This window comes from Stegodyphus dumicola, chromosome 7, assembly GCF_044657685.1.
Source record: "Stegodyphus dumicola isolate Sdum_Otavi_A_Nest chromosome 7, ASM4465768v1".
NCBI classification, from domain to species: Eukaryota; Metazoa; Arthropoda; class Arachnida; order Araneae; family Eresidae; genus Stegodyphus; species Stegodyphus dumicola.
This window is the reverse complement of record NC_140774.1, coordinates 187,028,805-187,056,659: the sequence shown is the minus strand read 5'-3', so window position 1 is coordinate 187,056,659 and position 27,855 is coordinate 187,028,805. Positions and strand designations below refer to the sequence as shown.

The window sequence follows — 27,855 nt, the reverse complement described above, 5'->3', positions numbered from 1 at the left end:
AACTGAGAGTCTGTATTCTTTGTTTCTCTGCATCTCATCGGTCAGTTCATTGATAACATTGCTCGTTTCAGCACTCTTTTCGAAGCTCTATTCAATCACTGTGCCACTTTGGGCACACCCACAGAATTAAAACGATAAGTGCTATCTTCACAAAATTTTACCTGTGTACTCCTCTAGGCCTAATTAGACTGCCTACCTTCTTTTTCTTTTTATCAAAACTCCGACTTTAAAAGGTAGCGTGCCGGAAAGGGTTAATTTTCATTTCATGGTAATTTGAGAAACTGGAAACAATTATTTTACACTAACTTGAAAAACACATCGTGTGTAAGCTAAACCATAGAGGCTGTCAACTACAGATTGGGAAATTAGTTGTTGATGTAGATCCACCTTTGTGTACGGAATGACAGCAGTCTACCAAAACAAAAATACTCACAGACACACTGTAGTGAGTATTGAATTATAATAATCCATAACCTTACCAATGTATGGATTGTCTGAAAGATATTTTCCATTACGAATAAAATTTCACCAGTGGAAGCTGCAGTTTTGTATAAACTTTTTTTTTTTTAAGATAACATTGTTCGCGGATAAAATATCATTCACATTAGATATTTAACTGTCGTAACAGCCGCAAGAGACCAAAATCCCAGTTCTTCTGTCATACATCACGACCAAGAAACGTACGCGATGAAGCTATGGGCACAAGAAGTATTTAGCAGCGAATGCAATATCATGCGTTATGACCAAGGGGGGTAGAATAAATGGAGAAGCATAACGTCACAAAAATGAAGCCATGAAAATGTCAGCAACGTGACAACACGACCTTCATGGTCGCCACGTAATGTACAGATAAGACTGTGAAACATATTTTTAAACAAACCTGCACTGATTTTGAGAGCAAATATCAATGTAAGCAGGCTCAGAAAGGTGTTTTTAAGCATAATTTGCATAAAATACCAATAAAACTTTTACTGGTTTTCTAGGTTTTACCCATATATACACTTTCCTTATAGTTACCATTGACAAATTTTCATATATCTAGATTTTTATTAAATTTGCAGTCCTTGTGGTTTTTCTATATAATAAGTAGAAAATCATTTATGTTAATTATTAAAATTCGAACGGGAGACTTCTAAACTTTCAGTGGTCAACAGCTAACATGTAGACAACACTGAGTAGAATGTAAACAAAACCAAACAGAAGTCCGCCTATGGCTAGTTTGGTTTAATTATGGTAAAGCACTCGAGGACTACTTGTCTAAGGGAAAGGATGCCTTCGTGGAGGTCTTTCTAAGGGAAACTAGCTCGAATACACATTACACACGTGGAAAACTGAAAACAGCATGCAGTTAGCCTGTGTCTGCCACAAATGTCTAGACCCCAAACCTCACATTTGTTCCAGTTTCCAAATAAGAGAGGTCTATGTTATTAAATAAGAGAGGACTATGTTATTCAAAATTTGATTTGTCTAGGTATGATTGTTTTTTCACAGTATGAGAAACATACAAACATTCATGTAGATTCTTCATTATTTAATTTCTTTAAATATAATGCAGAGCACTAATATTATTAGTCCAGTTTCGAAATAAGAGGGGGGGGGGAATATATTGTTCAAGTAATGCTCGAAGATCGCGTGCATGGAACTACAATCGCTTGAAATACTAATGAATTTGTGATAGTGGTACTATATTTATTTAGCTTAGTTTTCTTTAAAAAAAAGTTGCTAATTTCATTTAATATATCGTCTAAAATTAATTGTGTGATAAATTTTCTTTTGTAAACTGAGCAAAAGTTTCTCTGAATGTAAATATTTTATATGTTTATGTCACCCGATAGGAGCAGACAATCAAATGCCAGCAGGTGACTGCATATTGGCTAATTAATTTTTAATTACATTAATTTAAATCTCATCTCTACAATGACTAAATAAGGGCATTATCGAAGTTCTGCAGGAGGAAAATAGTTTTGCTTTTCATTAGCAGCTTTGATTTATGAATGTAAAGACCCTTCTTTGTATGAGATTGAAATTTTTTCAAAGCTATATAAGCATGTATTTCCTTTACCTTATACTTATTGTCCTCTGACTTATTCAATTAATTGGCAACTTTGTAAATTGGCAAAAATTGTAAGACTAACTTTACGGCTCATAGGTAATGTTCTGTTCTTAAGTATTGATAATATATGTAGTGTTAAAACGACTCCATTAGATGTAATAGAACTGCGTTATTAGACGCAATAAGATGACTTAGTGAGAGTTGCAACAGATTGGCATTGGAGAGGACTGCATCGTAACTTGAAGACTTTGCAGCGCAGTTAGCAAGACACTCGAAGAACACACATAAGGGTAAATTCCACACATAATTTTATTCTTGGATAATTCACATTATCACCGTGGGTGTGCTATGCATCTCTCAATTTTGTATCACTCACATTTTAAACAATAAAAGAATTTAGAAAAATGAACTTTGCATGGCTTCCGATACAATGGAAGGCAGCAGATGAGATGAGTGAAGAGAAGAAGAGAGAGTTACGACACAATTACCTTACATTTTACACCGAATTCCACTTCAGATCACATGACAGTTAAATGTACAGGATTTTTGGTTGAGATTTCATTGGTAACTGCACATCAGAACTGTAGGGAGACAAATTTATTGCTGTTAATTTTAGAATGAAACAGAAGTTAAAGGCTATTAATTTATTATTTGAAAGCTAGATGTTATAGCTGCTTTAAAAATAATTGGCGAACTCAAAATTAATATTCTAGATTTGGTAATCTCCCTCTAAATTCCTCTGTTCTCCCAAATTCGAAAATCTTCTACGTTATGTAACAACGTCAAACTAACCAATTACAGACTAGCTCTACTTATGCCTCAGATTTAGTATAAATACCCTGGCGAGCTAATTACATCATTATTCTGATAGCTTCTACCTTGCTAATATTTCCTCACTTCGTTTCTCTAAAATGCCTGAACCATTTCTTGTTAAAAACCAAATGCACATAGAAATTTATCATGTTTCACTAAGATTGAATCATAGAAATGTAATGGATTTCATTATGATTGGATAAATATCTACGGAGATGATTTTATATGCTTGGAAATAAAGATGATAATTGGCTGAATTTATTTTAATATCAATATCTTCCTCTCGCCCTACCATTCAGGCATCACGACTGTGCTTCGAAAGCATCACACACACATATACGAGTGTTGGAACTTTAATAGTGGCAACTATTTATTTACAAGGAATACAAAAGTGATTCATGTCACCATGTTTTACAGTCCTTCAATATAGTCGTCAGCATTGCGTACAACCCGTTTCCAACAATGTGGAAGTCGCAGAATACCTGTAGCAGCGCCTGTTTTGTTGATAGTTTGAATGGACCGGTCTACTGCCGCAAGAATCTCAGGAACAGTTTGAAAGAGAGTGCCACGAAGTGGTTCCTTCATCTTAGGAATTAAGTCATAGTCGCAAGGGCTTAGATCTGGGGAGTATGGTGGATGGTAAAGCACTTCCCAGCCCCATCGCTTGAACAAATCAGTCACAGCTTGCGCTGCATGCGGCCGAGCATTGTCATGCAAAATGAGAGGAGCGTTCTGCAGAAAGTGTCGCCGTGTTTTCTTAAAGCTGGTCGGAGATTGTGCTCCAAAAATGAGCAGTAATAGTGCACAGTGACGGTCTGCTGTGGGGGAGCGGTGTGCGTTAGGATGACACCATCACAGTTGTACACGAGAATCACCATAACTTTCACATTGCTGGGGTTCTGACGAAATTTCGAACATTGTGGTGACCCGTGATGACGTCATTCGTTTGATTGGCGTTTCAGTTCTGGCTGGTAAGATCGGCCCAAGTCTCATCCAGCGTAATGATACGGCATAAAGAAGCATCTCCTTCGCGCTCATAGCGCTCCAGGTGGGTTCGGGCAGCATCGTATCGTAACCATTTCTGCATTTCCGTCAATTGATGTGGAACCCATCGTGAAGCAATTTTTCTCATGGACAGGCGTTCCTTCAGAATGTGCAGCACAGTCGTATGTGCTAATCCTATTTGTCCATCTTGCTACAGTTCTGTAAGGCAATGCAGATTCCCCGCAAGCCTCTTGAAGCCCTTGATGACACTGTCGTGCTGTACGACCTCTGGCACATTCAATTTTTATCCAACATCTTTGTTCTTGTTTTGAAAACATCCTGACAACACTTACTTTAGACCGCGAACTAATACAAGGATCCGTTCTTCGCGTCACTCCGCATGCGCGTGATGTAGGCAGGACCAGTCTTTTTGCTGAGAGGTAAGGTAGGTATGTAGTTTCGTGTGGTATACGCGATATTCTTTGCTTTTGTTGCGTAGTGTTTGTTCAGCTGTGTTGCCACTATTAAAGTTCCAACCCTCGTATATAAAATTAATAACCTTTACTTATTAAGCATCATGTTCTTTGCATTTAAACCATAAAATTCAATTCAACAGAAATATCACAAAATATTTAAAACAGTATATCTTTGGAATTTCCGATACACAGTTTTGCATGCTGGAGTTATTTGGGCTTCCAGATGCCCATATTCGAATGGAGGACTGCATTATTCAAAATTTGATTTCTCTAGGTACGATTGTCTTTTCACAGTATGAGAAACATATATACATTCATGTAGATTCTTCATTATTTAATTTCGTTAAATATAATATTCACTAATATTCAAAAATTTGAAAAGTGAACCTAGCTAAAAAAAAAAAAAAGATAAGAAACAGTAAATTGAATGTGAAAAAAAAAATTACCTATATGGCTGTTATTTACATTTGAGCACATAGGTACTGTTCTGCGAAATGACTCTTAAATATCAAACATGTTATTTCATTCCTGAAACACATGTGTGGTACATGCACGCACGGGTAAACTGCCGTCACTTTTATAATTAAAAAAAAAGTCAGATTTTAAATCACATCCAAAAGTGGCATTTTTAAAACATTTTGTGTTATTAAATATCCCGTTCTTCACACTTAAAACATAAAATTTAGTTCAAGAGCAATATCACAAAAACGTTTTAAAATGAGCACATCTTTAGAATTTGCGGTACAGAGACTCACCCGTTGGAGATAAAAATGTTTTTTCTGTACAACATTGCCATTGCTCGCTTTGATATCCTTGAGTTTTTACAAAATAGGAAATCGATAATAAAACAAATTGCAGATTTCAGATTTGGTCTTTCACATGCCCATATTCGTAGGAGGATTACGTCATTTAAAATTCAATGGCTCTATGTACTGTTGTTTTATCACAATGTGAGAAATATACATACATTTATGCAAATTTTTCATTATTTAATTTCGTTAAATATAACACAAGTTTGAAAAGTGATTTGTCATTTGTAGTGAATCGACGCAAAACAAAAACAATAGTCCTTCAGGGATAAATCCCTTTAGACTTTAAATAAATAAAGGGGTTATTTTTAATAAGAGCATTCATAATTGGCTGGATTTTAAATTATTTATTTTCCCTCTTCTCTTTGGAGATTTTATTAGATTTAAACATATCAGAGCTATGACAAATAAAAGAATAATATGGAACACTGCTGCATTTTTGGAACATTTAAATATTCAATTTTCACTAAAAAATTTTTAAATTAAAATAAAAGCAGTCAAATTAGTCAACTGAAATATGCATTACATATATGTTTATGTTATTTTAATACATGTATACATCAAAAGAAAAATCACAAAGTATGTTTATATATTGCTACAGCAGTACCTAAAGTAAGAACTGAGAAAGATATAAGAGTTAAACAGCTGCATTAAAAGTGACCAAAGAAATAAATAGCCTCTGTGTTACGTTATTGAATAGAAAAGGCAATAATATTATTATCAGAAATATTTATATTGTAATCTTTCTACTCTTTCAAGCTGTTACATTCTATTATGCTGCCAGGGCATTTATTATCTAAAGCTCATGGCATGACAACACTTGCCATGAGATTTTCAGTTTATCATCTATGCTGCTTGGCAAATAACGTTCTTAGAGACATTTATTCATTCTAGTATATCTTAAATTTATATTTAAATTAAAATTATATATTGCTTATCTAATTGATTTAATGTAATAATCGTACTTCTTCACAATTGATTGTCCATGAATTGTGCATTACATCAGTTACATAATGCTCTGCTTACTTATTTATATTATTTTCACTTATCTGTAGAAAAAAATAGCTCATGAAAAATTGGACAGTTGAGATTTATATTTGCATTTTAATAATAATCTAATGAACGTAATTTATAATCCCCATTTTGTAAAAAATATCTACTTAGAAAATAAAAATAAAATTTACACATAATTTTTATTTTTAAAAGCTTATACAAAAAGTATAAAAGACCTAGGTGAAGTATTTTATAAAAATTCCAGGTATAGTTCTGCAACTTTTTTTGTCAATAAAGAACCTGAAACAGAATCCTGTATTTCATCTAGAATATTAGTAAATGGTATGCCTAAAGCAATTTTTCTGGCCATAAAATCCTTTTCACTACTTGATAATGGACTGGCACCTAATAGCATTTTCATGTCCAAAAGATACTGTAAAATTTACTATTATGATCTTTAACTATAATGCTTACTGGACAAAATCCATTTATCTTACTGTTGCCTTATATTTTTAAATGTACCAGATCTATGGCAAATAAAAGAATATCATGGAACACTGCTGGATGTTTTAGGTGTGCTTTCTACAGTAAACTTTGAATATGTTTCTTTCTCAATACTTTCTTTTCAGTTATAAAACAGGTCTAAAGAAGAAAATTCTAAATGTTCTTTATCTATTCTTATTTCATGATAATTTTAAAAATGATGTTTTGCTTATTAAAATAGGAATCGAATAATGAACATTTATGGGAATGGCACCATGGTAATGAGGCTGCTCCATGTTTCTGCTGTTCATCAGCTTTTAAATGAAAAAAGTTTGCTGAACTGTACAACTAAAACATTTAGTTTTGCATTTTTTCCTGTAAGTCATTTAAGTCATGTAATATTGTTGGATGAACACTTGCTACATGTCTTTTTATGTTAAAAAATTTAGCATATATTTTTTTGCAATCCATATAAGAGAAACTTGAAGTCAACAGTTGATTTTCCATATCCAGGGCCTGTATCAGGAATACCTGGCCTGTACTGTGAAGTTACGCAGCTGAGATATGGCTCCTGCACCTGGTTAGGTGTCATCCTTGACCAGTTTCACTGTATATTTTTTCATGTTAGAGACAGTGCATTATCCTCCAGTGGACCGTGCACAGTAGTTTACTTGTCCCTATTGCTCCAGCTGGCCTTCTCAAGGCAAGGATAAATTAAAGACTTCCTCAGCACATCTGTAAGAGATTCGATTTCTTGAAATTGTTGTGTCCTGCAGAATCCTAATAAAACACTGGTTTTTGAAGCTGTGTCCTATGCAGTAAAGCCTTTTGATGTCCATGAAGACTCATCTTCTGGTACGGATATTATGGAGGACATACTGAGTTTTGAGTCGCTACCAAAAGCACAAACTAAGATTTTGTGGAGTAAATGAGGGAACCATCGTAAGACACCAGCTTCCACTGCATTTTCAAAGTGTACGCTATCATTGGCAGAACCAAGTAACATGCAGCTCGAATATATATATATATATTTGTACAAACATCAATACGGTTAAATTGCTTTAAATAAATAAATAAATTCTCATTTTGAATAAAAAAAGCATTTATTTACATTTTGTAATAAATATGTACACATCATGGTTATTCATTGACCAAGTCCTTCAGGAGCATCAGCATCTGTTAAATACAAAAATAAACTATCAGCTGCTACACATATGTAATAAACACATCTACAAATAATAGAAAAGAATGAAAAAGAGAGAAAGTTTCCATATATTTCACACAAAGAAACAAAAGGAAACTGATATTCAGTAAAAGTGCTAACTTTTTTGGATAGTAATTTTATATCTGCATGCTTCAGGTAAAATGCTTAGGGGGGGGAAACAACTGAGTACATGCTGCAATTCACATATACAAAAACCACAAAAATGTATGAAGCAGCCAGATGACATAAAAAATCTGGAATAAAGAAATTATGATTTTCATGAGATAAATATCCCAGATGTTCAACCAGTAACAGGATTTAAAGAACTATTCAGTAACTCATAAGTCACCTTACAAACTGAAGTAGCTGTTACTCAACAGTTAGTACAAATTCTCTGTTTCAGGAAATATCTATACAAATAATTCTCAACTTACATTAGCAGAATATTACGAAAACTTCAACACTATTACCCCGGCAAAGTTCACTGCGATCAACAGAATGAAAGTTGAAAATCCTGGCAACCAAGTAGTCTTTGCAGCTATCTTTTTTAATGTGTAAAAGAAAAAAAGGGAGAGAACTGTGAAACAATCTGTGAAGCTATTCTATCAAATACATCTCCAGCGAAGTTATTATTATTTTTATTCAATTCAAACATCCATCATCTAACTCCATTAGATGTTCAATTAGTTAACTGTCAGTCATCTAACCCATAATTATCATGTTCACCAGACCTTGTTTCAACTCTGATGTCAAACAAAACACCAAATATATAACAGGATGAAATGTATAATTTATCCTGATTTGTCTAATAGCATTACATAGCATATGAAATACATTTTTAACACATAACCTGCTTTCTTGACCTAAGAATGTTGTTTGGTAGTAATAATCAGTGGTTGCTGAGCCAAATGCTTCCTCTAATTGCATTAATAGACTAGTGACACCTTGACAGACCTGCCCTATGATGTTAACTGGCTGTAGCAGTTTTATCATGCTGATTACAGTGATTAATAAAATTACAATTTTCAGTCATAAAGATGACACAGTTGATTATTAAATTTACATAAGGTTGATGATGGATGACTTATAATCAGCCAATTAGAAAACCCATGAGACAACCTTTGAACTAGTTTATTTATTTTATAATTTTATAAAAATTTTCTTCTATTGTCTGATATTGAATCATACCAAGTTTAACTACATTTAACTTAAAGGTCATCTCTGCTATGAAGAATAAAATTGTTGTATTCACTCTGAGGTAACTGTGGCAATTTTAATTTAAACCACATCAGAGATTCAATGGAATGCCACTTTCATCAGCATCTCTAATCAGCCATTTTGGTATAATGCAATACTTAAGGGAGAACCTTATATAAGCATGCGAATTAATTCTGCAACGAACAAAATTCTTTGGGTGAGGATAAAAATTAGCTCTTGCCTGTTTTTTTATATGGTTTCATTTAAAAAAAAATTTCAATTTGCAAATATAAATAAAATACTTCTATTCACTAATTTAATTTCACAAAATACTCAGGAAAGTTTTGAAAATGCAGAACACTTTTTTAAAACTTAATACATCACTGAGATGAACTTAAGAAACATTTTATATAAAGTGACTCTGCTTCTAAAACAATCACATAATTAAATTCCAGTGTAAAAAAAAAAAATAGTATTAGTCGGGGGTAAAAAATGCAAGATATGAAAATTAAGATTTTAGTCTACTGGTAAAAGGAAAAATATTATGTATACTGTAATTGCACCCCCCTTCCAAATCATGTACTGAATGCAGAAATGAAGGAAGAATACATATTGAAGCACTAATTAAATTGCAGATATATTCTCATAAAAGTATGAATGAAACTTAATTTTAACTTACTTTCTTCAACTGTTGGATAATATGAAAGATGAATCTTCGGCACAATAAGTAATGTAGGAAACTCTACAATTCTTTTCCGTCTAAAATTCTTTTTTAAACTCTTATTTTGCTTCAGTATGTAATACCTATAAAATAAAGAAAGTTTTCTCCTTTAGAAGAAACACGGCAGGCTAGAAGTCAAGCTTCCTAACAAGTTAATGCTAAGAACTTGTGAAAATAACAGATTCTTCACATAATAAAATATGAAAAAGTTAATTGTCTGCCTTTCTAAAATGAATTCTGGAAAAAATATAAAAATTCAAAGATATAGATATATAAAGTGAGATTCAGAAGTCTCAAATTCTAATTGTGAATATTATTTATTCTAATATTGGTATTGAATATGCTGTTTGGTGTAAATCGATCTCACCTTCAATGAAGTGCTCATGTGCATTACAAGGCAGAATACTAAATTCAGTGATCAGAAAATGGGGAGAAGGATAAACAGTACAGACCAATGTCTCATGTAACAAAAATATTTGCTCTGTTACATGCAGAAAGATCTGAGGAAAGCATCATAAAACAACCATATATGATATCTCCCACAAGACTTTGAACAAAGGGGTAAGAAATGTATGTCATCAAATGAATTAGGGTACTGAAGAATATGGTGGTCATTTCTAACATCAGAAAGATACTTTATGTTCACTTTTACCATTAAATAACCATTTCAGTCCCAGGAATATTGAAAAATACACTGTCGAAGAATCCCAAACAGCGCAACTGCACTTTCTCTAAATGAATACGAAAAGACCCAAGCAAAGGGGATACAGCTTATTTCATTTTATAGAGAAATACCAAGCAGCGCGATAACGCTTTGTTTATTTTGTATCGATGAATTGAAATCGGAGCAATAGCGCTTCTTGTATTTGTTAGGTAGCATGATTCTCGTCTTTTTCTCATTGCTCCATCATATTCACTGCAGTTTGCAAAGCAATTGGACGTATTCTTGCGTGTTTCCCATTTTGTCAACGATGTTCGAAATTTGCTGGGTTTTCTCGAAATAAAAACTCAACAGCGTGATCACAGTGCTTAGGACTCAAAAAGTTAATAATAATAACAGGGTTATTATGGGTTCAATATAAAAAATTCAACATGTGACTATTTCAGTTTAAACATTCGAAACTTTTATATCTGTTGTACTTTATAAGCATATTCGTTTTTAAAAAAATATCATTTCAAATATTAATTTATTTTAAACTTCAAAAAATAAAATTTTTAATGATTTCAACTAATCCTAAATAATTGTAAAATAAATACTTCAAAAAATAAAAAACAATCTGAAAGGTTTCAGATATAAATTATGTCCGAAGGGGCATCTTTTCAACATTTTATGTTACCTTTGTTTATTAAATATGATATTCTTTGCACTTCAGTTCAACAGCAATATCGCAAAATAATTTTAAATTGAGCATATCTTTAGAATTTCCAATACACAGTTCTACATGCTGGAGATAAAAAGGTTTTTTCTCCTCGTAGAGCATTGCCATTGTTCGGTTTTAAATTGTTGAGTTTGTTAATCAAAAATTTTACAAAACATGAAATAGATAATAAAACAAGTTCTAAATTTGAGCTTCTAGATGCCCACATTCAGGTGGAAACAAATATTATTCAAAATTGGATAGCCCTAGGTACCGTTGTTTTATCACAATGCGAGAAACATACATACATTTATGCAGATTCTTCATTATTTAATTTCTTTACATATAATACAGGGTGATAATATTTGGTGGCAACAATTTGAAAAACCCTTCAGCGGAAATTGCCTTTTTGGACTAGTAAATACTTTTAACATAAATCTTTAAATAGAGTTAAGATTGGATATCCAAAACAATCTTAAAAATAACTTTTAATAACTCTTTGTTACTAGAAAGAAGGCAATGATTTAAATCAGTAATATACCAAATGGATATATGATGGATATATGATTTATATGATGTTTTATAAGAAACTCAGAAACAGTTGTGATAATACTTCTATCATCATTTGAATTTGAAGAAGTTAACTTAAAAGGACTGACTAACTGTACAAAATTTAAAAGCAACACACTCAAAAATTTTGAATTTATTTTAAAACAAGTTTATTCTTTTATTAAAGTACAGGAAAAGATTATATATAATCATTAGGAATTATTTCAGATCCTTTTTAAATTAAAAGAAAATTTTAATTTAAAATTATACATCAAGAATTTACCAAACTTTAATGACTGGTAATACAAAATTTTCAGAATTAGTCATTTTCTCCATACTTTACATTTGATGAAATTTTCTTAAGATAATGCAAAACTAAGTAGTTTCTGCTATTCCAAATGGCCAAAACACTTGCAAGTTAATTCATTGGTAATGGCTGTCTCATGACTGAGAATGTTGCCTAGGATGCACTACAGAAAATGACTGAATTATAAACTCACGAGGAAAAGAATGCTCAATCACAATTTTGATACAGAATGTCCTAGGGCCCCTTTTTTCCTACCATTAAACTTCTAGAGAGGAATTTTGGCTTGCAAGTTTTTTAAGAGTCCTTATATCACACAGAAACTATGCACTTACATACATTCATGTTTTTTTAAAGACTGAAGCCTGGGCCCAATGACATAGCAACCAGCACTACAAATAACTATTTCAATCAAGTAATACCTAAACAAAGTGTAATTTAGTTTTTCAAAAAAATATGAGAAATATTTTTGAGATTCACGAACATTTTAACCCAAGTTTCATAAAGAAAATATAATCAAATGAAAAAATAATTAAATTAAATTAATATGAAAAAGTTAATATATATCATATTTTTGATAGGAAATGAAAATCTTACATTCAGTGTATATGTTATAATAAATATTTTTCTAAAATAAAAGTGATATTCTTAATCCCCCTTTTTTTGAAAATTATACACTTTTGATGGTGAAAAATTGCACAACTAAATTTATACATAAAAAGTTATCAATTAACTAACTGAAAAATATAAATTAACTTGTTAGAATACATGAAAATATACTAGCTACTGCTTAATATCAGCCTCCAGAGGAACGGTGCTTTGGTACACCAAGGTACATGGGCAAAGGCTCTACCCCTTGTAGAACAATTGTGAAGTTTTGAATGGTGTTACTGCTAAAGCGAGTACACTGATTAATATCTTATATTAGAATACTCAGTACTTACACATTACCACAACCTCCTTAGCAAAAATCACTAAATGTTCAGACTGCGAGTCCTGGCAACAATACGTATAAAAATTAATTAATTTTAACAAGCATTGCTTCCATTTTTGTAATATTTTTTTCATATTCCAATTTCAATGTTTTTATTGACAATCATGATATTTTTTATCTTGAGCTCAACCTAAAAATATGCCTTAAGAGGACTCGCATGTAACTTCAGCATACAATATTTTTATCAAAATGTGGAACAATTGTTTTGAATCTGTTTCTTAACATGAACTTTCCACCACAAGAAAAGAAATAAAAACCCTCTTGTAAATAGGTTATAAGGATTGATTTTTAGGATAAATACCCAATTAAAATGTAAAATATGTATCTACGTACTAAATAATAAAAAAAATGTCTAGATTGTGCCAAGGTGACTGCGTTAATACATAGGTACCAAATATTCTTAGATAGTTTGAAATACAAACTCATTCGAAAAAAATCACTAGTAGCTGCAATTTAATAAAAGAAGATATATAATGCAAGCATACACATATTGTATGAAAATACAAAAAACAATCTTAAATAAATTCATAGCTTATGAAGAAAATTAATTCTTACTTGATATCATTGGCTGTAGTGTCTTCTTTCTTAAGTAATACTACAACTCCACTATGACCCATTGAATGATAATATTGAAGTTTATCCCTCATACCGTCCGCTTTCTCAGGCAATAAATATTTATCTAAACATTTACCTAATAATTCTTCTTCATCTATTCTAAAATATTAAAAAAAAAAGACTTTTAATAACAGTTTTTCATATTTTAAATTGGGAAGGGACTGAAAATTCTATTAACTTTTTAAAGAAATGATTCTTTCAAAAATTAACTGTATTGGTTTGAATACAACAATATATGAAACACCTATGCATTTTTAAAGATGTTTTACAAGAAAAGAAGAAGTTTGTGCATAGAAGGACTTCACATTACCCATTTTGAAAATAATATATTAAGCCCTAAAGATAATGAAACTCCAAATATTTTATATAATTTTTAATGTGACATTTATAGATTAAACATACTTGCCATGTAGAGACTTTGTATGCATCTGTTACAGTTATCTGTGAAACAGCAAATCTGCCAAATGAATACTTTTTGAAAATGTAGATTGCACAGATGGACAATGACAGAAGACTTCTGCAAACAGACTTTTGTGTTTTGGAGACTTCAGCCAGATTCCCCGATTTAAGTGTTTTGGTCATCTCTATTCTATCTATCCCCTTTATTTGGAGTCACTTGAAGAATAAGGTGCATGCAACCAGAGTGGGAAATGTGAAGAGTTAATGGAACAAGTCATGGAAGAAACTGAGCACATAACCCCAAATATCCTTGATCAAGTCATGCAAAATGTCTTGATCATCTTGTGTAGTGCACTGCTATGCTAGGTGGTTATTTGGCAGACATAGTGTTTGATAATAATGTAGCAAGTGCATACAAAGTGCAGTAGTAAAGTTTACTTAGCATTATGCAAATAGAAAACTGTATTGAAAGAGATGACATAAAATATTTAAAGTTTCATTCTCTCATAAGTATATTACTTTCAAAGTGGGTAATCAAAAATACTCGCCCTGTATAAACATGTCAAAGGTGGTTTATAAGGAAGATAATAAAAATGGTCTAAATACCATCCTTTGCACTTAAAAAAAAAGTAAACTTTAAAAAAAAATTTTAATGCAAAGTTTCAGGTATCAGCAATTAATGATCTTAATGCATATTTTGAATGCTAGGTTGCACATATAAAAAATGTATAGCTTTCTGAAAGACATTTTAAGAAGAAAAAATCATCTTACGTTTGAACAACCACAGTTAATAACACAAACAGCTCAATAAGTTGCATTCTCGCAAAATGACTAATAGTAAATTTTCATTAATGAACCAGAATATGATTTAGTTTGGTTTATTTTAATCATGGCAAGTACATAAAGGCTATCTGTCTAAAGGACATAAGTGCTATCTATCTAACGGAAGGAATGCCTTGGATGCCTTTCTAAGAAAAATTGGCTTGTATAAGCAATACACTTGGCTAAAACCATGAAAATGCCCATTCCCCTGAAACTGAACCCAAGTTGGAACTACCAGTGTTCAGCGATTTTACCGCTCTGCCGCTGGTGGGTGAACCAGAATAGAATATGAAATAGCAATTACATAAGAAAGGATATACTAGCATACAGCGATCAACAAATAGTACTTAAAAAAGAGCATTTAATAAATTAACACAGAATACATCTTCTAGATTAACCCTTTGACTACAAATTAAAAAAATGCCCTCTTCTCTATACAAATGAACAAAATATGTCAAAAATGAGATAAAATTAGTATTTAGGATTTTTTTGACAAATGGTTTTCAAGCCAAAGGCTGGGGACACATATGTCTTAGCCGTTGTTAATTGGTGGGATACAAACGTCTCATACGTAGCAATCGACTTACTATAAGCACACCTATTAATCTGGAAAACTTTATTATATGAAATAGATTTACATTATTTGGTACATGGTAAAGCATTCTTTGAACAACCCAACATTACATATTGGGCAACACATATTTGTTCTTTTCCCTATGTTCATTTGTGTACAATGTGTGTGTGTGTGTGTGATTATGGCAAAACCTCGAGGGCTATCTGCCTAAGGGGAGGGATGCCTTCGTGGAGGACTTTCTAAGGGAAACTGGCTCGTATACACGTTACACATGGGAAAAACCACAAAAACGCCCATGCAGTCAGCCCGTTCGCTGGATTCGAACCTCGGACCGAACTACCAGTGTTCAGCGACTTTACCGCTCGGCCGCTGGTTGGCTGTGTACAATGAGCACAGCGGTGTTTTGATTTTCCAACTATTAGAAGATGATCCCCCAACATTCGGGAGATTCTCCTTTCCCCCCTTCTCTTCTTTTGAATGAATTTTTCTCTTGTATGAATTTTGATTCTCTTGTCCTTTTTAAAGTTTAAGTGAGACTTATATGTCCCATTAGTAGTCAAAGGGTTAAAAACAGCTATCTAGAAAGCTATGTGCTAAATTCAGTATAAGTGCTCCTCAGTCAACACAAAAATTATGACTTGATATGCTCAGTTTAAGTTAAAAATATATGCAATAAAACCAACAATCAAAGACATCTCGCTAATCTTATACATGCCTACAATGCTCAGGTAATTTACATTAGGCTGTAGTCAAGAAGAACGTTTAACTCAAAGCCTATTTTACAATAAAGTACCAAATATCTCAGCGAATACATTGAATTTTGTACTGAAGGTGAAAAATCTAACAGGTGTATGGGTATTCATCATTAGCACACATAGTTATTTCAATTATTACTTGAGTGGAACTTGTTTTAAAATAATTTGTTTAGAATAGGGGTAATTTACGGTTAATAAACATTCCTAGAAGTTGTTGATTTTTTTTAAATTCCTTTATGAATATACAGTACAATTAAATTCATTATTCAAGAGCTTGCATGAGCTAGAATTTTACTCTCTCTTTTAATTTGGATTGATTAAAATATCAATTAGATTGATTTCAAAATGTTTTTCTAAACATATTATAACATATGTTCAAGTGTAGAATTCCTCTCACTGATCGAGCAACAACCCGTATAAGAAGAGGATGACCATATGAGTTTTGTTGTTTGATCCTCGAATTTCTATACAAATATCAACCTATTTAAGTTTCAACACATTCATTTGAAAAAGCTGTAGTATTTCATTTGCTTATTTCTACCATTATTCACATGCATTAAAAGATAACTAAACATTTTGCTTTCTCTTTTTCAACACAAAAATATTTGTTTTAAATGAAACCCAAATGCATTACCTTCTCCCTCCCCCGAAATGAACAGAATACAGATAGATTTTTGATGAAATATTAGTTACTTCAATAGCAACAAATCATAACATGAGAGCCAAATCCTTTCCCCTGGATGAACAACACTTAATTAGTCAAGATACAAAGATTGTGAGGGGGAAAGAAAAGAACAGTAATTATTTATAAGTGCAACTATCTTAGTGGAAGTTGTTTAATTCTTCAGCAAGCATCTAACTCTAGTAACCATGGGCATTATAATTGTTAATTTTAATAATCAATGTCATAATTTTCCTGAGCATTCTATTTGTTGTACTCCAAGTTCCAAAGTTTTTTTTTTTTATAAAAAATATATATTTTTTACCCTTAAATAAAACTTTAAAACATGCTGTTGTGGGATTAGCCTACAGGAGAAGAAAATGTTGTAAAATTTCTACAAGATTTTTTGCTTTCTCTCAATTTTTTCACAAAATTGTGAACACTTGATTGCAAACTTGAAGCAGTTGTATTTCAGATAACAACCTTCCTACAACTTTAATGTAAAAATTTGTATTCAACATTTCAGGATTCAAAGTGGTTATTAGTTTGAAAGCAGTCATTTGTCCCTCACTACGGAGTTCAATTTATTTACAAGGAAGCAAGAAATTAACATTACATTCTTTTATGAAGACAAGAAATGGCAGACAAGACTGCAATAATTATAGGAAAAGATAAGCATTCTTGATAAAGAGGCTGAAGAAACAAAAAACTGCTTGTAAGACTGATTGATTGATTAGAGGGCTAAACATTAATTAATATGCATATAATTTGCTTAGTATATGCATTAAAAATGTTTTTACAATTATTAATTTTCTTGAATAAAAAAACAACCAAACTGCACGAAGATGGCTGAACTGATACGTAAGTACCAAAATTGCATTATAACATGTTATAGGTCATTAGTTTTAACAAGTTATTAGTATAATTTTTATTGGACAAATATATACATATGTGTATTGTTTCAGTGATTTTATAATATAGCTAGTTGTCATCATTATGTGCTTATTGCCTAATTCTGAAAGCACTGTTGCTGTTTATAAATATGCATGGGGGGCTATTTGGAGTGTCAAACTATTTATTATTACACTTCAAGCAGCCAAGTGGAATATAAAGAATACATTAATAATTATTAATTACCTTTCATCAGCACAAGAAAAACTGCATAAAGGGAAATTCCATTCTATTCTCCAGAATATCTTCCTGTCACTAAAATAACAGTTTACATTTAACATATTAATATTGCAGTGTTTATATTTTTAAAACGTGCAAATCAAATTTAAAAAGAAAAGCCTATTTTATGAAACAAAATTACACAATATTTTCTGAACTGCATTCCACAAGGGAAAATCTACAGAATCATGCAAGTCACAGAATTTTTAGAAACAACGATGATATACATATATCAGATTTCAGACTCAAAGCAGAAATAATCAATAAATGTTAGTATATTAAAGAAGAAAACTTGCTGATGCTTAATCTCGTTCTGTGAAAGGTTAGAGCTTTGTAGAAAGCACAATTAATTACGAAATGATACAGAAATTAATAAGAAATGATACTATGTCACATCTCACAGGAGGCATCAGAAATAATATAACAATTTTGAGGTATACGAAAAGGGATAGAATCACTGAGCTCCTACATGACATTAGGTTGCTCATGCATGTAGTTAGATCCATTTGCAGTTTGTCAGCTGCATTAGCAAGCTGAACCACAATTACTATTTAGTAATCATTGAATGAAAACTTTCCCTACTTAAACCATCAGATATCATTTGCATGAAAAGCCTTTTCATCTCCAAACCAGTAAAAACTTGTTTTCAAACTGTATAACACTTGCCCCTGTGCTTGAACTGGTGCATATGTAAATGAAAACAATCATATGAATGGATAGAAGTTCCACTTTAACCTTCAAAAAAGATGACTGAAGAAATGTTTATAGGCATCAAAGACAGTAATATAAAAATCACAATCAATTAAGCCTAACCAAGCACAGGATGACATTTCATACATCACTAAAACGGCAAACTTCATACCAGGCAAACATTTCATACGATGAAGAAGCATCTCTAGTATATACTTCAGATAGTTTAACTGCTTCCCTTACAAAATGTTTTTGAAAATAATTGCAAAAAATCATCACTTTTTTTATTTTATTACTAAATACAATAAAATGAAACAAATCAAAATATGTAGGTTTTAAGTTGAATTTTTAATTTTTTGAAGGTGTAAGTTTTAATATTAGTTTACTTTCCCGAGTTATCTCGGGGAAACAAAAAAGAATTAAATATTTGTCGTTGTATGACAGTTTTTGAAACAAGGGACAACACAAAGTGATACCTGACATTCTATACATGGGTAATTGATCTCTTTTCTTACTGGCTTACCGCTGGAATCTCTTTTACGGGAGCACAGATTACACTGTCTCGCTGGATTTGATTTTTTAAAAAATTATTATTTTCCCACCTCTTTATAATCACTATCTGAAAAATCATCACTTTCACTATCTTACATATCACCATTATTTTACTTTTTTTTCAACCCAAGTATCTTTCTTTGTACATTACTTTCTTTGTACACAAGCTAACGTATACTATACAATAGGGAAACACATGACCAGTCTCGCCAAAAGAACCATGCAACCAACAAAACTTGGCAAACTGCCAATAAAAGCTGAATATTTCCTTTCATTTCCTCCAGGCGAGTAAAACCATGATAAAACAAATCAGAGTAACAAATTTGGCTTTGCTAGAGTTTTCTCGGGATAATAACTAACTGCAATATACATAGACTCCAACCTTCAGCAAACCTTGTCAGTAGTCAACGCGCGAACGACATTTTTACAACTTTGAAAATGTGCGCGTAGCGTATGTTGTAATTAACCATTCATTAATTTTAAATTAATAATTAATTGTAATCAATTTTATTACATTTAAAATCCATATACATATAAAACTGAATAATTAAAAATATACCTTGTAAATTATATGCACATTTAATTAGAAATTTTCTTTTAACTCCTCAAGCATTCACTAATAAAAAGTACTTCAAATCACTACTAATCATAGAAAAAATCAGAAGCTATAAATCATATCTTTATTCTGGATATGATTTCTACAGGGAAATAAAATTTAAATAACCAAGAATGATACATATAAGTATTAAACAAAATACGCATAATTTATGAATGCAAAGATTTATATGTAGCATGCTTAGCAAGCTTAAGTTCTGATTTTGAGAATGTTTTTTTATAACACAGTTCTTCATTTGCCTGCATATTTATTTTTTCAATCAAAACTGCTTCAAGAGTTTTAAGACCTAAATTTGGTCGAAATTCCGTCTGATTTTTTTTAACAATAGAAAAAATTCTTTCGCAAGCTGCATTTGAATGAGGTATTATTAAGACAGCAAGCATTACAGAAGGCAATACTTTGTATTTAATACACCCATTCATATTTTTTAATTTGGCAATTTCTCCCCATGCTATATCAATACGCAAATCTACAATTTCTTTCAAATCATCTACTTGATACATGGAAAATTCAATTTCTACTTGATTAAGACATTTTTCATCAATAATGGATGGAAAAGTATTCATCAAGTAAAGAACAGATGAAAATGAGACTTCAATTCTCAAGTTGATGTCAGCAACTTCAGCATGTTTTAGAAATGGATCACTCAGTGGAAATTTATCAATTATATATGAACATGCAGTTATGAAAAAAGCTCGCACAGAAGTGAAAAATGATTTCACTTCACTTTCATTCAACTTGGCATTTTTTAAATATAGTCTTGTTTCCGCACCAATCACTAAATTTTCATTTTCTTTTTGTTTACTATACTTCTGAAATGGAATAGACGTTAGAGTAACATCTTCATTTTCTTTAGAAATTACTGATGGTTTTACGAATCTAACAAATAAATTCATTAAAAGTTCAAAAAGTTCTCTTCTCAATTTATGTATATAAGGAGCTTGTTGTTGCAAATTAATATTTACTGTTATAAACAAAGGCAAAGTATTTTTCAAAAATAACAAGTACAATTTGGTGGTCGGTGACTGTAAAATTTTTTTAATGTTTTGCAATCTCTTTCCTTCATTCTCACTGTTATCTGGTTTATCTCCAAAAAAATTTATCACAGCATCCCACTGTTCCAAAATCCTTGTTATAGATTCTAAAAGAGACAACCATCTCGTACTGCAATATTTCAAAATTTTATGAGATTTTGCATTCTGTCCCAAAATTTGTTGAGCAACTTTGAAGCTATGCTTCCGTTTCGAACTTTTCTCCAAGTAAAAATATATATCTATTATCAACATTTCAATTTCTGAGCCAATTAATTTTTCAGTAGCTTTTTTTGCAGCTGTATGCAAGAGGTGGCACGGACAACCTCGGGTGATTATACTTGGTTGATGCATTTTGATAAATGATGCTACACCTTTAAACTTTCCAATCATATTACTAGCATTATCTGAAGAAAATGATAAGCAATTTTTCCATTCTAAACCTTTGTTTTTAAAGTTTTCATTTATACAATTAAAAATACCTTCTCCTGTATTATTCGTGCATTCTAAAATAGAAATCAATGAAGTAATTATCACTCCCTTTTCTTTACTGTAGTATGTTATAACCAATGGGTACAGTTTGTTATCATTGTTATCATTACTTCCATCAGTACTTAGAGAAAATGATGTACTGCACACTGATTTTATAATATCAGCAACAGTATTTTCTACAAGCGTTTTCACAATAGCAGCAGTTTTGGTATGACCGCAGCTAAATTTTTTTGCTATGGCAGAATCCGGAAACATTGCTTTGAAAAGCTCTTTGGAATGATCCGAAACAGAAAGCGGTAGATTATGTTCAATTAAAAAACGAACAAAATAGCATTCGGCTTTTATAGGATCTGTTTCATCATCTTTTATTAAGAAATTTGTTATTTCTTTAGATTTTATGGTGCCAAGTTCTATATGCTTTTGAGAAAACACATGCCGTTTACAGTCATCTTTTCCGCCATGAGCAACTGAGAAGTCTTTGTTGCATACACTGCAGTGTGCGTGATTCACAGAAATTTCGGACGCTTTAATGCATGGAAATTCTGAAGAATATGAATCTTTAAACTTCTGCTTTGATAATTTTGGCTTCTTCGTTCGAGGCAGCATTATGATTAAAAATCTTTCACCTGATTCACAGTTCACAAGACACACGCTAAGCTCTCGCCGTAAACTACACAATGCAGCCGAATGCAGCCTAAACACGCATCAGCGAGGAACCTGGGAGACAGACAATTGGGTGGAACTATTGATAAGTCGTTAACGGTTGGAGTTTCTGATCTATGATTGGCTAATTCTTCAAAACTAGGAACGCACTCAACACGTGATATATGATAACACGAGTATTCAGCCAATCATCGGATGAATTAGTTGGTTCCGTTTTGCGTACTGGTTCTCCTCTTGTTTCTGTAAAATCCGTAGTTTTTTCCATACTTTTCGTAGCTCGTAGTTTTTCATGAATTTCCGTAGAAACTACGGAGAATCCGTAGTAGTTGGAGTCTATGAATATATACGAACTCGGGATAATCAGGCAAACGGTTAATTGCATGATGCTATATGAGTTTGCCTATAGATCCTGCAGTACTGTCATACGTTCAAAACACACACAGGCATTTGTTGTTCACAGGCTTTTACTCAGATACAACATAACAAACTAGGGCTATAGGCCCTTTAAGGAAAAGCTTGTATCAGGATTACACAGAAGGAAAATCATAAAAACATGCCATAACCCATCACCTTTTCTGGCTTGAAATCAATATAAGCATGAATGGGACTATGTTGGACAACTTATAATCTGGGTTGCCTGAGATTAATCTAGATGTTTCGCAAGCTGAATATAATACTGCTTTTTGCAGTAAACTCAAAAACAAATTTTATCATTTGATTAATGGTAACAGGATCAGAAATAAATGCCTGTACTGCTTCCAGTGATGTCTAAACTCATAACTGAAAGAAAGAATTTTTCTTTCAAACATCAAACACATATTTTGAGATTATTTATGCATCTAACTCACTAGTTATTTTCCCAATTTTCCTACACTTTCTTCCTGATGCTGTATTTCAATTTCTGAGAAAGATATAAGTGTAAGATATATCTGATATATCTTACATATATATAAAGATATATATCTTCTGAGAAAAATATAATAAAATACGATGGCCACGTAAAGAAATAATTGGAAACCTCTAAATTGACTAGTCTAAATTCGATGTTCTCTCCCTAAGTTCATCCTTTTCCCAAATTACATAACACTGTTTGAGAAAAGTAACTAAAACTAAAATTAATCAATCATGTCTTAGCTTTACTTATGCACCTACATAGTATAAATACTGCTTCACGAGCAATTAGCCCCCCCTTTTCCTGACTTCTGCCATGCAAAACCTCTGCTGCTATGCTTACTTACCTAAGATGATGTCGTACTTTAAAACCCATGTACATCGAAGTTATTGTATTAAATTATGATTAAAAAATATCTTGTCTGTAAAAGGATGATTTGATATGTGTAAAAATAAAAACAATGATTTGCCGAAATTAGTTTTGTCAATGTCAACTTCGTGTCTTTTCCCATGACGACTATGCACTTAAAATATTACATATATATAGTAAAACGTCTGAGATTTAAAATTATCAAGACTTTGGTGATTCCGGATTTCAGAAATTATTGGATTATGAATCACAAATTTAAATTTAGCAAGATGACATGTGGAAATTTCAAAATTTTTTACATATTACTTACAATAATTTTTTTCCCTTAATGAAATGTAAGAAAGAAATAAGAAGTACCTGTATCTTATAAATGTAGTACTAATTTTCCTTTTAGAAAATACCATAGGAAGAATCTGAAGATCTGTTTTTCTTGCTTTGGCAGCCATTTTCAATCTATAAAGGTTCTGAAGGTGGAAAATATTATCGTTAAAAAATGCATTCATACATAAAACTAAAAATCTGATGTGGACAACATATGACTTCCTTGTATGGCCTATTAAATTATACACATTATTTTGCTTCATTTCATTTCAACTTATTTCCTTGAATTTCATTAGAGATATATTTTTCATTCAATTAATTCAGTTCTCACTTCGTAGCATGGCAAAACTACATAAAAACTCAAAACAATTTCATTAAAAACTAGAAAATATAGAAAAACATAAAACACAAAATTTTTTTTCATAATTCAATAACTTTTAAAGGGAAAAAATGCACAATTTACCAACATATAACAATTAAAAAAAAAAATGAGTTCAACGAGCCAAGTAATAGAGCGGGTATACATACATATATACTTTTGGTGTGACTAAATTATAACCAAAAATGGAGGTTCACAACTACATGTTATAGCCATCATATATACAAAATTTCAACATTTTAAAGCTACTTATTTTTGAGTTATGCAAAATACGAGGGCTATCCAGAAAGTAGATTACGTTTTGGAATAAAAAAATAAACAAAGTATAGGAAACAAATTTTATTATATACAGATGAAAGCCACACTCAAATACTACTTTTCTACATAGTCACCATACAAATTAAGGCATTTATCGTAGCGATGTACGAGCTTGGAAATTCCTTCGTCGAAAAATTCGGCCGCCTGCGCCTTCAACCACTTCTTCTTGCAGCTGTGCGTCGTCATCAAAACGCTGCATAGCCAGCCACTTCTTCATTGCTGGGAATAGGGAATAGGTCACCCATGTTTCGTCACCAGTAACGATGCGATCGAGTAAAGAGTCACCATCCTTATGGTAAGCGTCCAAAAAGTTCAACGCTGCAGCCATTCGCTGATTTTTGTGGTCCTCTGTCAAGATTTTTGGAACCCATCTTGCACAAAACTTGTGGTAACCAAGCTTTTCGCTGATGATTTCGTGCAACAAACTTCGCGAAATTTGTGGAAAACTCAAAGAAAGTTCCGTTATTGTGAAATTTCGATTTTCACGGACTTTAGCATCGACCTTTTTCGAGAAGTTCGGCGGTCACTATGCTGGGTCTCCCACTTCGATCTTCGTCGTGAACATTGGTTCGGCCATTTTGAAATCTTATGACCCACTGACGCACTCCACCTTCAGTGATAATGTTGTCCCCATACACTTCACGAAGCTGCCGATAGATTTCTATCGGTTTACAGTTTTTTGCAGTCAGAAACCTTATTACTGAGCGCACCTCGCAGCTCGCGGGATTTTCAATTAACGCAGACATTTCAAACCGTCACAGTATCTGAACGGAGCACAGCACGAACCTCTCACTAGCACGGCTAGATGCAGACTGAGCTGCGCAACGCTCTGACCCCAAGATGGCCGCGCTAGCCCCGCCCCTAGCGGACACAGACGGAAACGTAATCTACTTCCTGGATGGCCCTCGTACATCCATACGTACACACACACCTACAGACATCATGAAAAAATCTCTTCTGAATCAATTTTAAATCCATTTCACAATTTGTTTTGAGAAAAACAGACCTTTATTCTGTCCTTACATACAGAAGTCATGCAAAAACATCATTAAATTGCATTCGATAGCAGTCTAAATGGATATTTCCGTTGAAATATGATACTCGAAATTTTTCGGGATTTCAGTTCAGTTACTTTATACAACGAAGTAAAAAATATGCCATTCACTACTGCAAATTAAATTAGCCCCCTCCCAAAGATTTTTAGAATGACTGCAATAATAGCTTGTTTGTGAGATGGAGAGTTTTTGCTCATGTTGTCCTTTAAAAAATAATGCCTGTCATGTATATTAAAAATACATATATTCAGATAATTAAAATAATTTCACTTATTCCTAACTTTTTCTCTACAGAAAATTTGCTTACTTAATTTTACCTTCATAATTAAATGGCATAACTATAATGCCATTTAATTATATTTTTTGAAAGAGTGAAAAAAATAACTTCTACACATCTTTAAGTGATTATATATGTAACTTCAAGTGACTATATATACAAATATTAAAGTGATCAGTATTGTTATCATACCATTATAATAAAGTGGCAGCTGCTGGCTGCCATATTGTTCAACCTGAGTTTAAATCCTGAAGAAGGTTTGGATGTTTATCAGTGCATAGTATCTGGTTTGGATGTTTGTAAATGGAATAAGTATCTTTGTGGTATGAGGATACCGTAATTTCTGGAAGAAAGGCCGCATCAGCGTAAACGCCGCACTCGAGAAAAATGGCGGGAAAAAAATAAAAATTATACAGAAACACCGCATCAGCGTAAACGCTGCAGTAAATTAAATTGCGTGTGACATCGTCGTGGGTCGTATAGATGCAAGATCTCAACCTAAGTCCTGATATATGACATATCAGTTAAGAAAAATGCATGAAATGAAATCATAACTCAAAAATAAAGGTAAGAAATGTTGAAAATATATTTACGTTCACATATATACTTATATTTACCCACTAAAGAAGTCCATATTTGTAATACTCAAACTATATTATAAAAAATGTTACAACAACGAAATATTAAATTTGTATGGCAAAAGGAAATTTAAAATTTTACTTACAAAAGGAATTACAGCAAACTGTACTTCATATGAAGCTATCAAAATTTGATTCTTCACTATCTGAATTAAAAAGATTTAGTAAATCCTGATCTAAGTCCAAGTCTTCTAGATTGTCACATTCATCCTCTTGGTTTACAGTTTCTTTATCTAAGGATATAATTTCAGCTTCTTTGAACCCTGCTATTATTGACGATGTTTTTACCGTTTTCCACGCACTTCCTACCCACTTTGCAACTTCTTCATAAGATGCTATATGCATTTTACCGATTTTGGCACACGAATGCAATCCTTCACTCCTCCCACCGCTTTCGGACTTCAGCTTTGAAGGATTTATTACCTGACAAATCTAATGGTTGTAAGATTTTTGTTAAACTACCAGGAACTTTTGCTACGGTCGTAGACAATTTTTGACATCTGGTTTTCACTGACTCAAGTAAATGAACACGCATGGAATCCATTCTCAATAACCTTTTGGTTGGAAAACAGATCCCTTACGACACTGCCAAACTTTTGTAGCCAATCATGCATGATTGTATCGCACATCCAGCCGCTCTCGTTTGCACAAATAATTACGTCATTAGGAAAATCTCCCTTCGGAATAGTCTTTCGTTTAAAAATGATCATCGGCTTTAGCTTGTCACCGTTTACGGCACAAGCTAACACACGTTAATGACGTTTTATGCCGCTGTCGTAAGCACAAATATAGTTTTTGCACCAGTTTCATCAACAGTTCTGTTTGCAGGAAAGTCGAAAGCTAATGGCGTTTCATCCATTAGCATTTCATCCATTATTTATTATCTGTGACCGAAGAAGTTTTTTTTTTTGTCAATAATATCTGTCACATATTTTAGAAAAGATGCCTTTTTATCTTGCCAGTCCATTGGTAATTGTTGCCCGACTGTTGTTCTAGTATGCACAGAAATATTTTTTCTTTTCATAAATCTGCTACACCAGCAAGGCCCTCCTTTGAAATCATTTATGTTCATTTGCTTTGCTATAAATTTTACACTCGAAATTGCCATTCCCTTTCCTCGTTGCTCCTTTGTCCAGTTTGCAAGGTCATCCTCTAGATTCGGCCACCTTACAGTACCATTTCTTTTGGCTCGTTTCTGTTGTGGCATATTTTTAAGAAGTTCTTTTCCAGTCCTCCAACGTCGAATACATCTCTCGTCCACTTCGGCCACCTTACAGTACCACTTCTTTTGGCTCATTTCTGTTGTGGCATATTTTTAAGAAGTTCTTTTTCAGTCCTCCAACGTCGAATACATCTCTCGTCCACTTCAAACTCTCGAGCTGCTGCTCTATTTCCAATTTGTTCAGCACGTGAAATTACATTAAGCTTAAAACCAGCAGTATATAGCTTCTGTGCTGTTCAGGTGTCATTTTCTAAAAATTTTCCGCTCCCTTCTTACTTAAAAACTATCTAACAAGTACTTATACCCAAACTGATGGGATCTGTATCTGGCAGAATGCCAAGAAAAATCGATTCATGCTGAAGGAGAAATACGTCACAGTTCGTTATTGCGAGGCAGGTGGAGTCGT

The 27,855-nt window shown here is 32.4% G+C and overlaps 1 protein-coding gene across 2 annotated transcripts in view; it reads right to left on the bottom strand.

Moving 5' to 3' along the window:
* Window positions 1-2,615: 2,615 nt before the first annotated feature.
* LOC118195741 (box C/D snoRNA protein 1) overlaps window positions 2,616-27,855 on the bottom strand; it is a 47,606-nt gene continuing 22,366 nt past the window's right edge. Inside the window, exons 5-10 of one of the 2 annotated variants that reach the window (XM_085821164.1) lie at window positions 23,597-23,703; window positions 17,902-17,970; window positions 13,494-13,652; window positions 9,692-9,816; window positions 7,723-7,787; window positions 2,616-2,634 (exon numbers count right to left, since the gene is read on the bottom strand). In XM_085821164.1, coding sequence (XP_085677290.1) covers window positions 7,756-7,787; window positions 9,692-9,816; window positions 13,494-13,652; window positions 17,902-17,970; window positions 23,597-23,703 — 492 coding nt within the window. In that variant the 3' untranslated portion in view covers window positions 2,616-2,634; window positions 7,723-7,755. Of the gene's footprint in view, window positions 2,635-7,695; window positions 7,788-9,691; window positions 9,817-13,493; window positions 13,653-17,901; window positions 17,971-23,596; window positions 23,704-27,855 lie in introns of those variants that run through there. The other variant, XM_035367067.2, reaches the window with a different exon arrangement.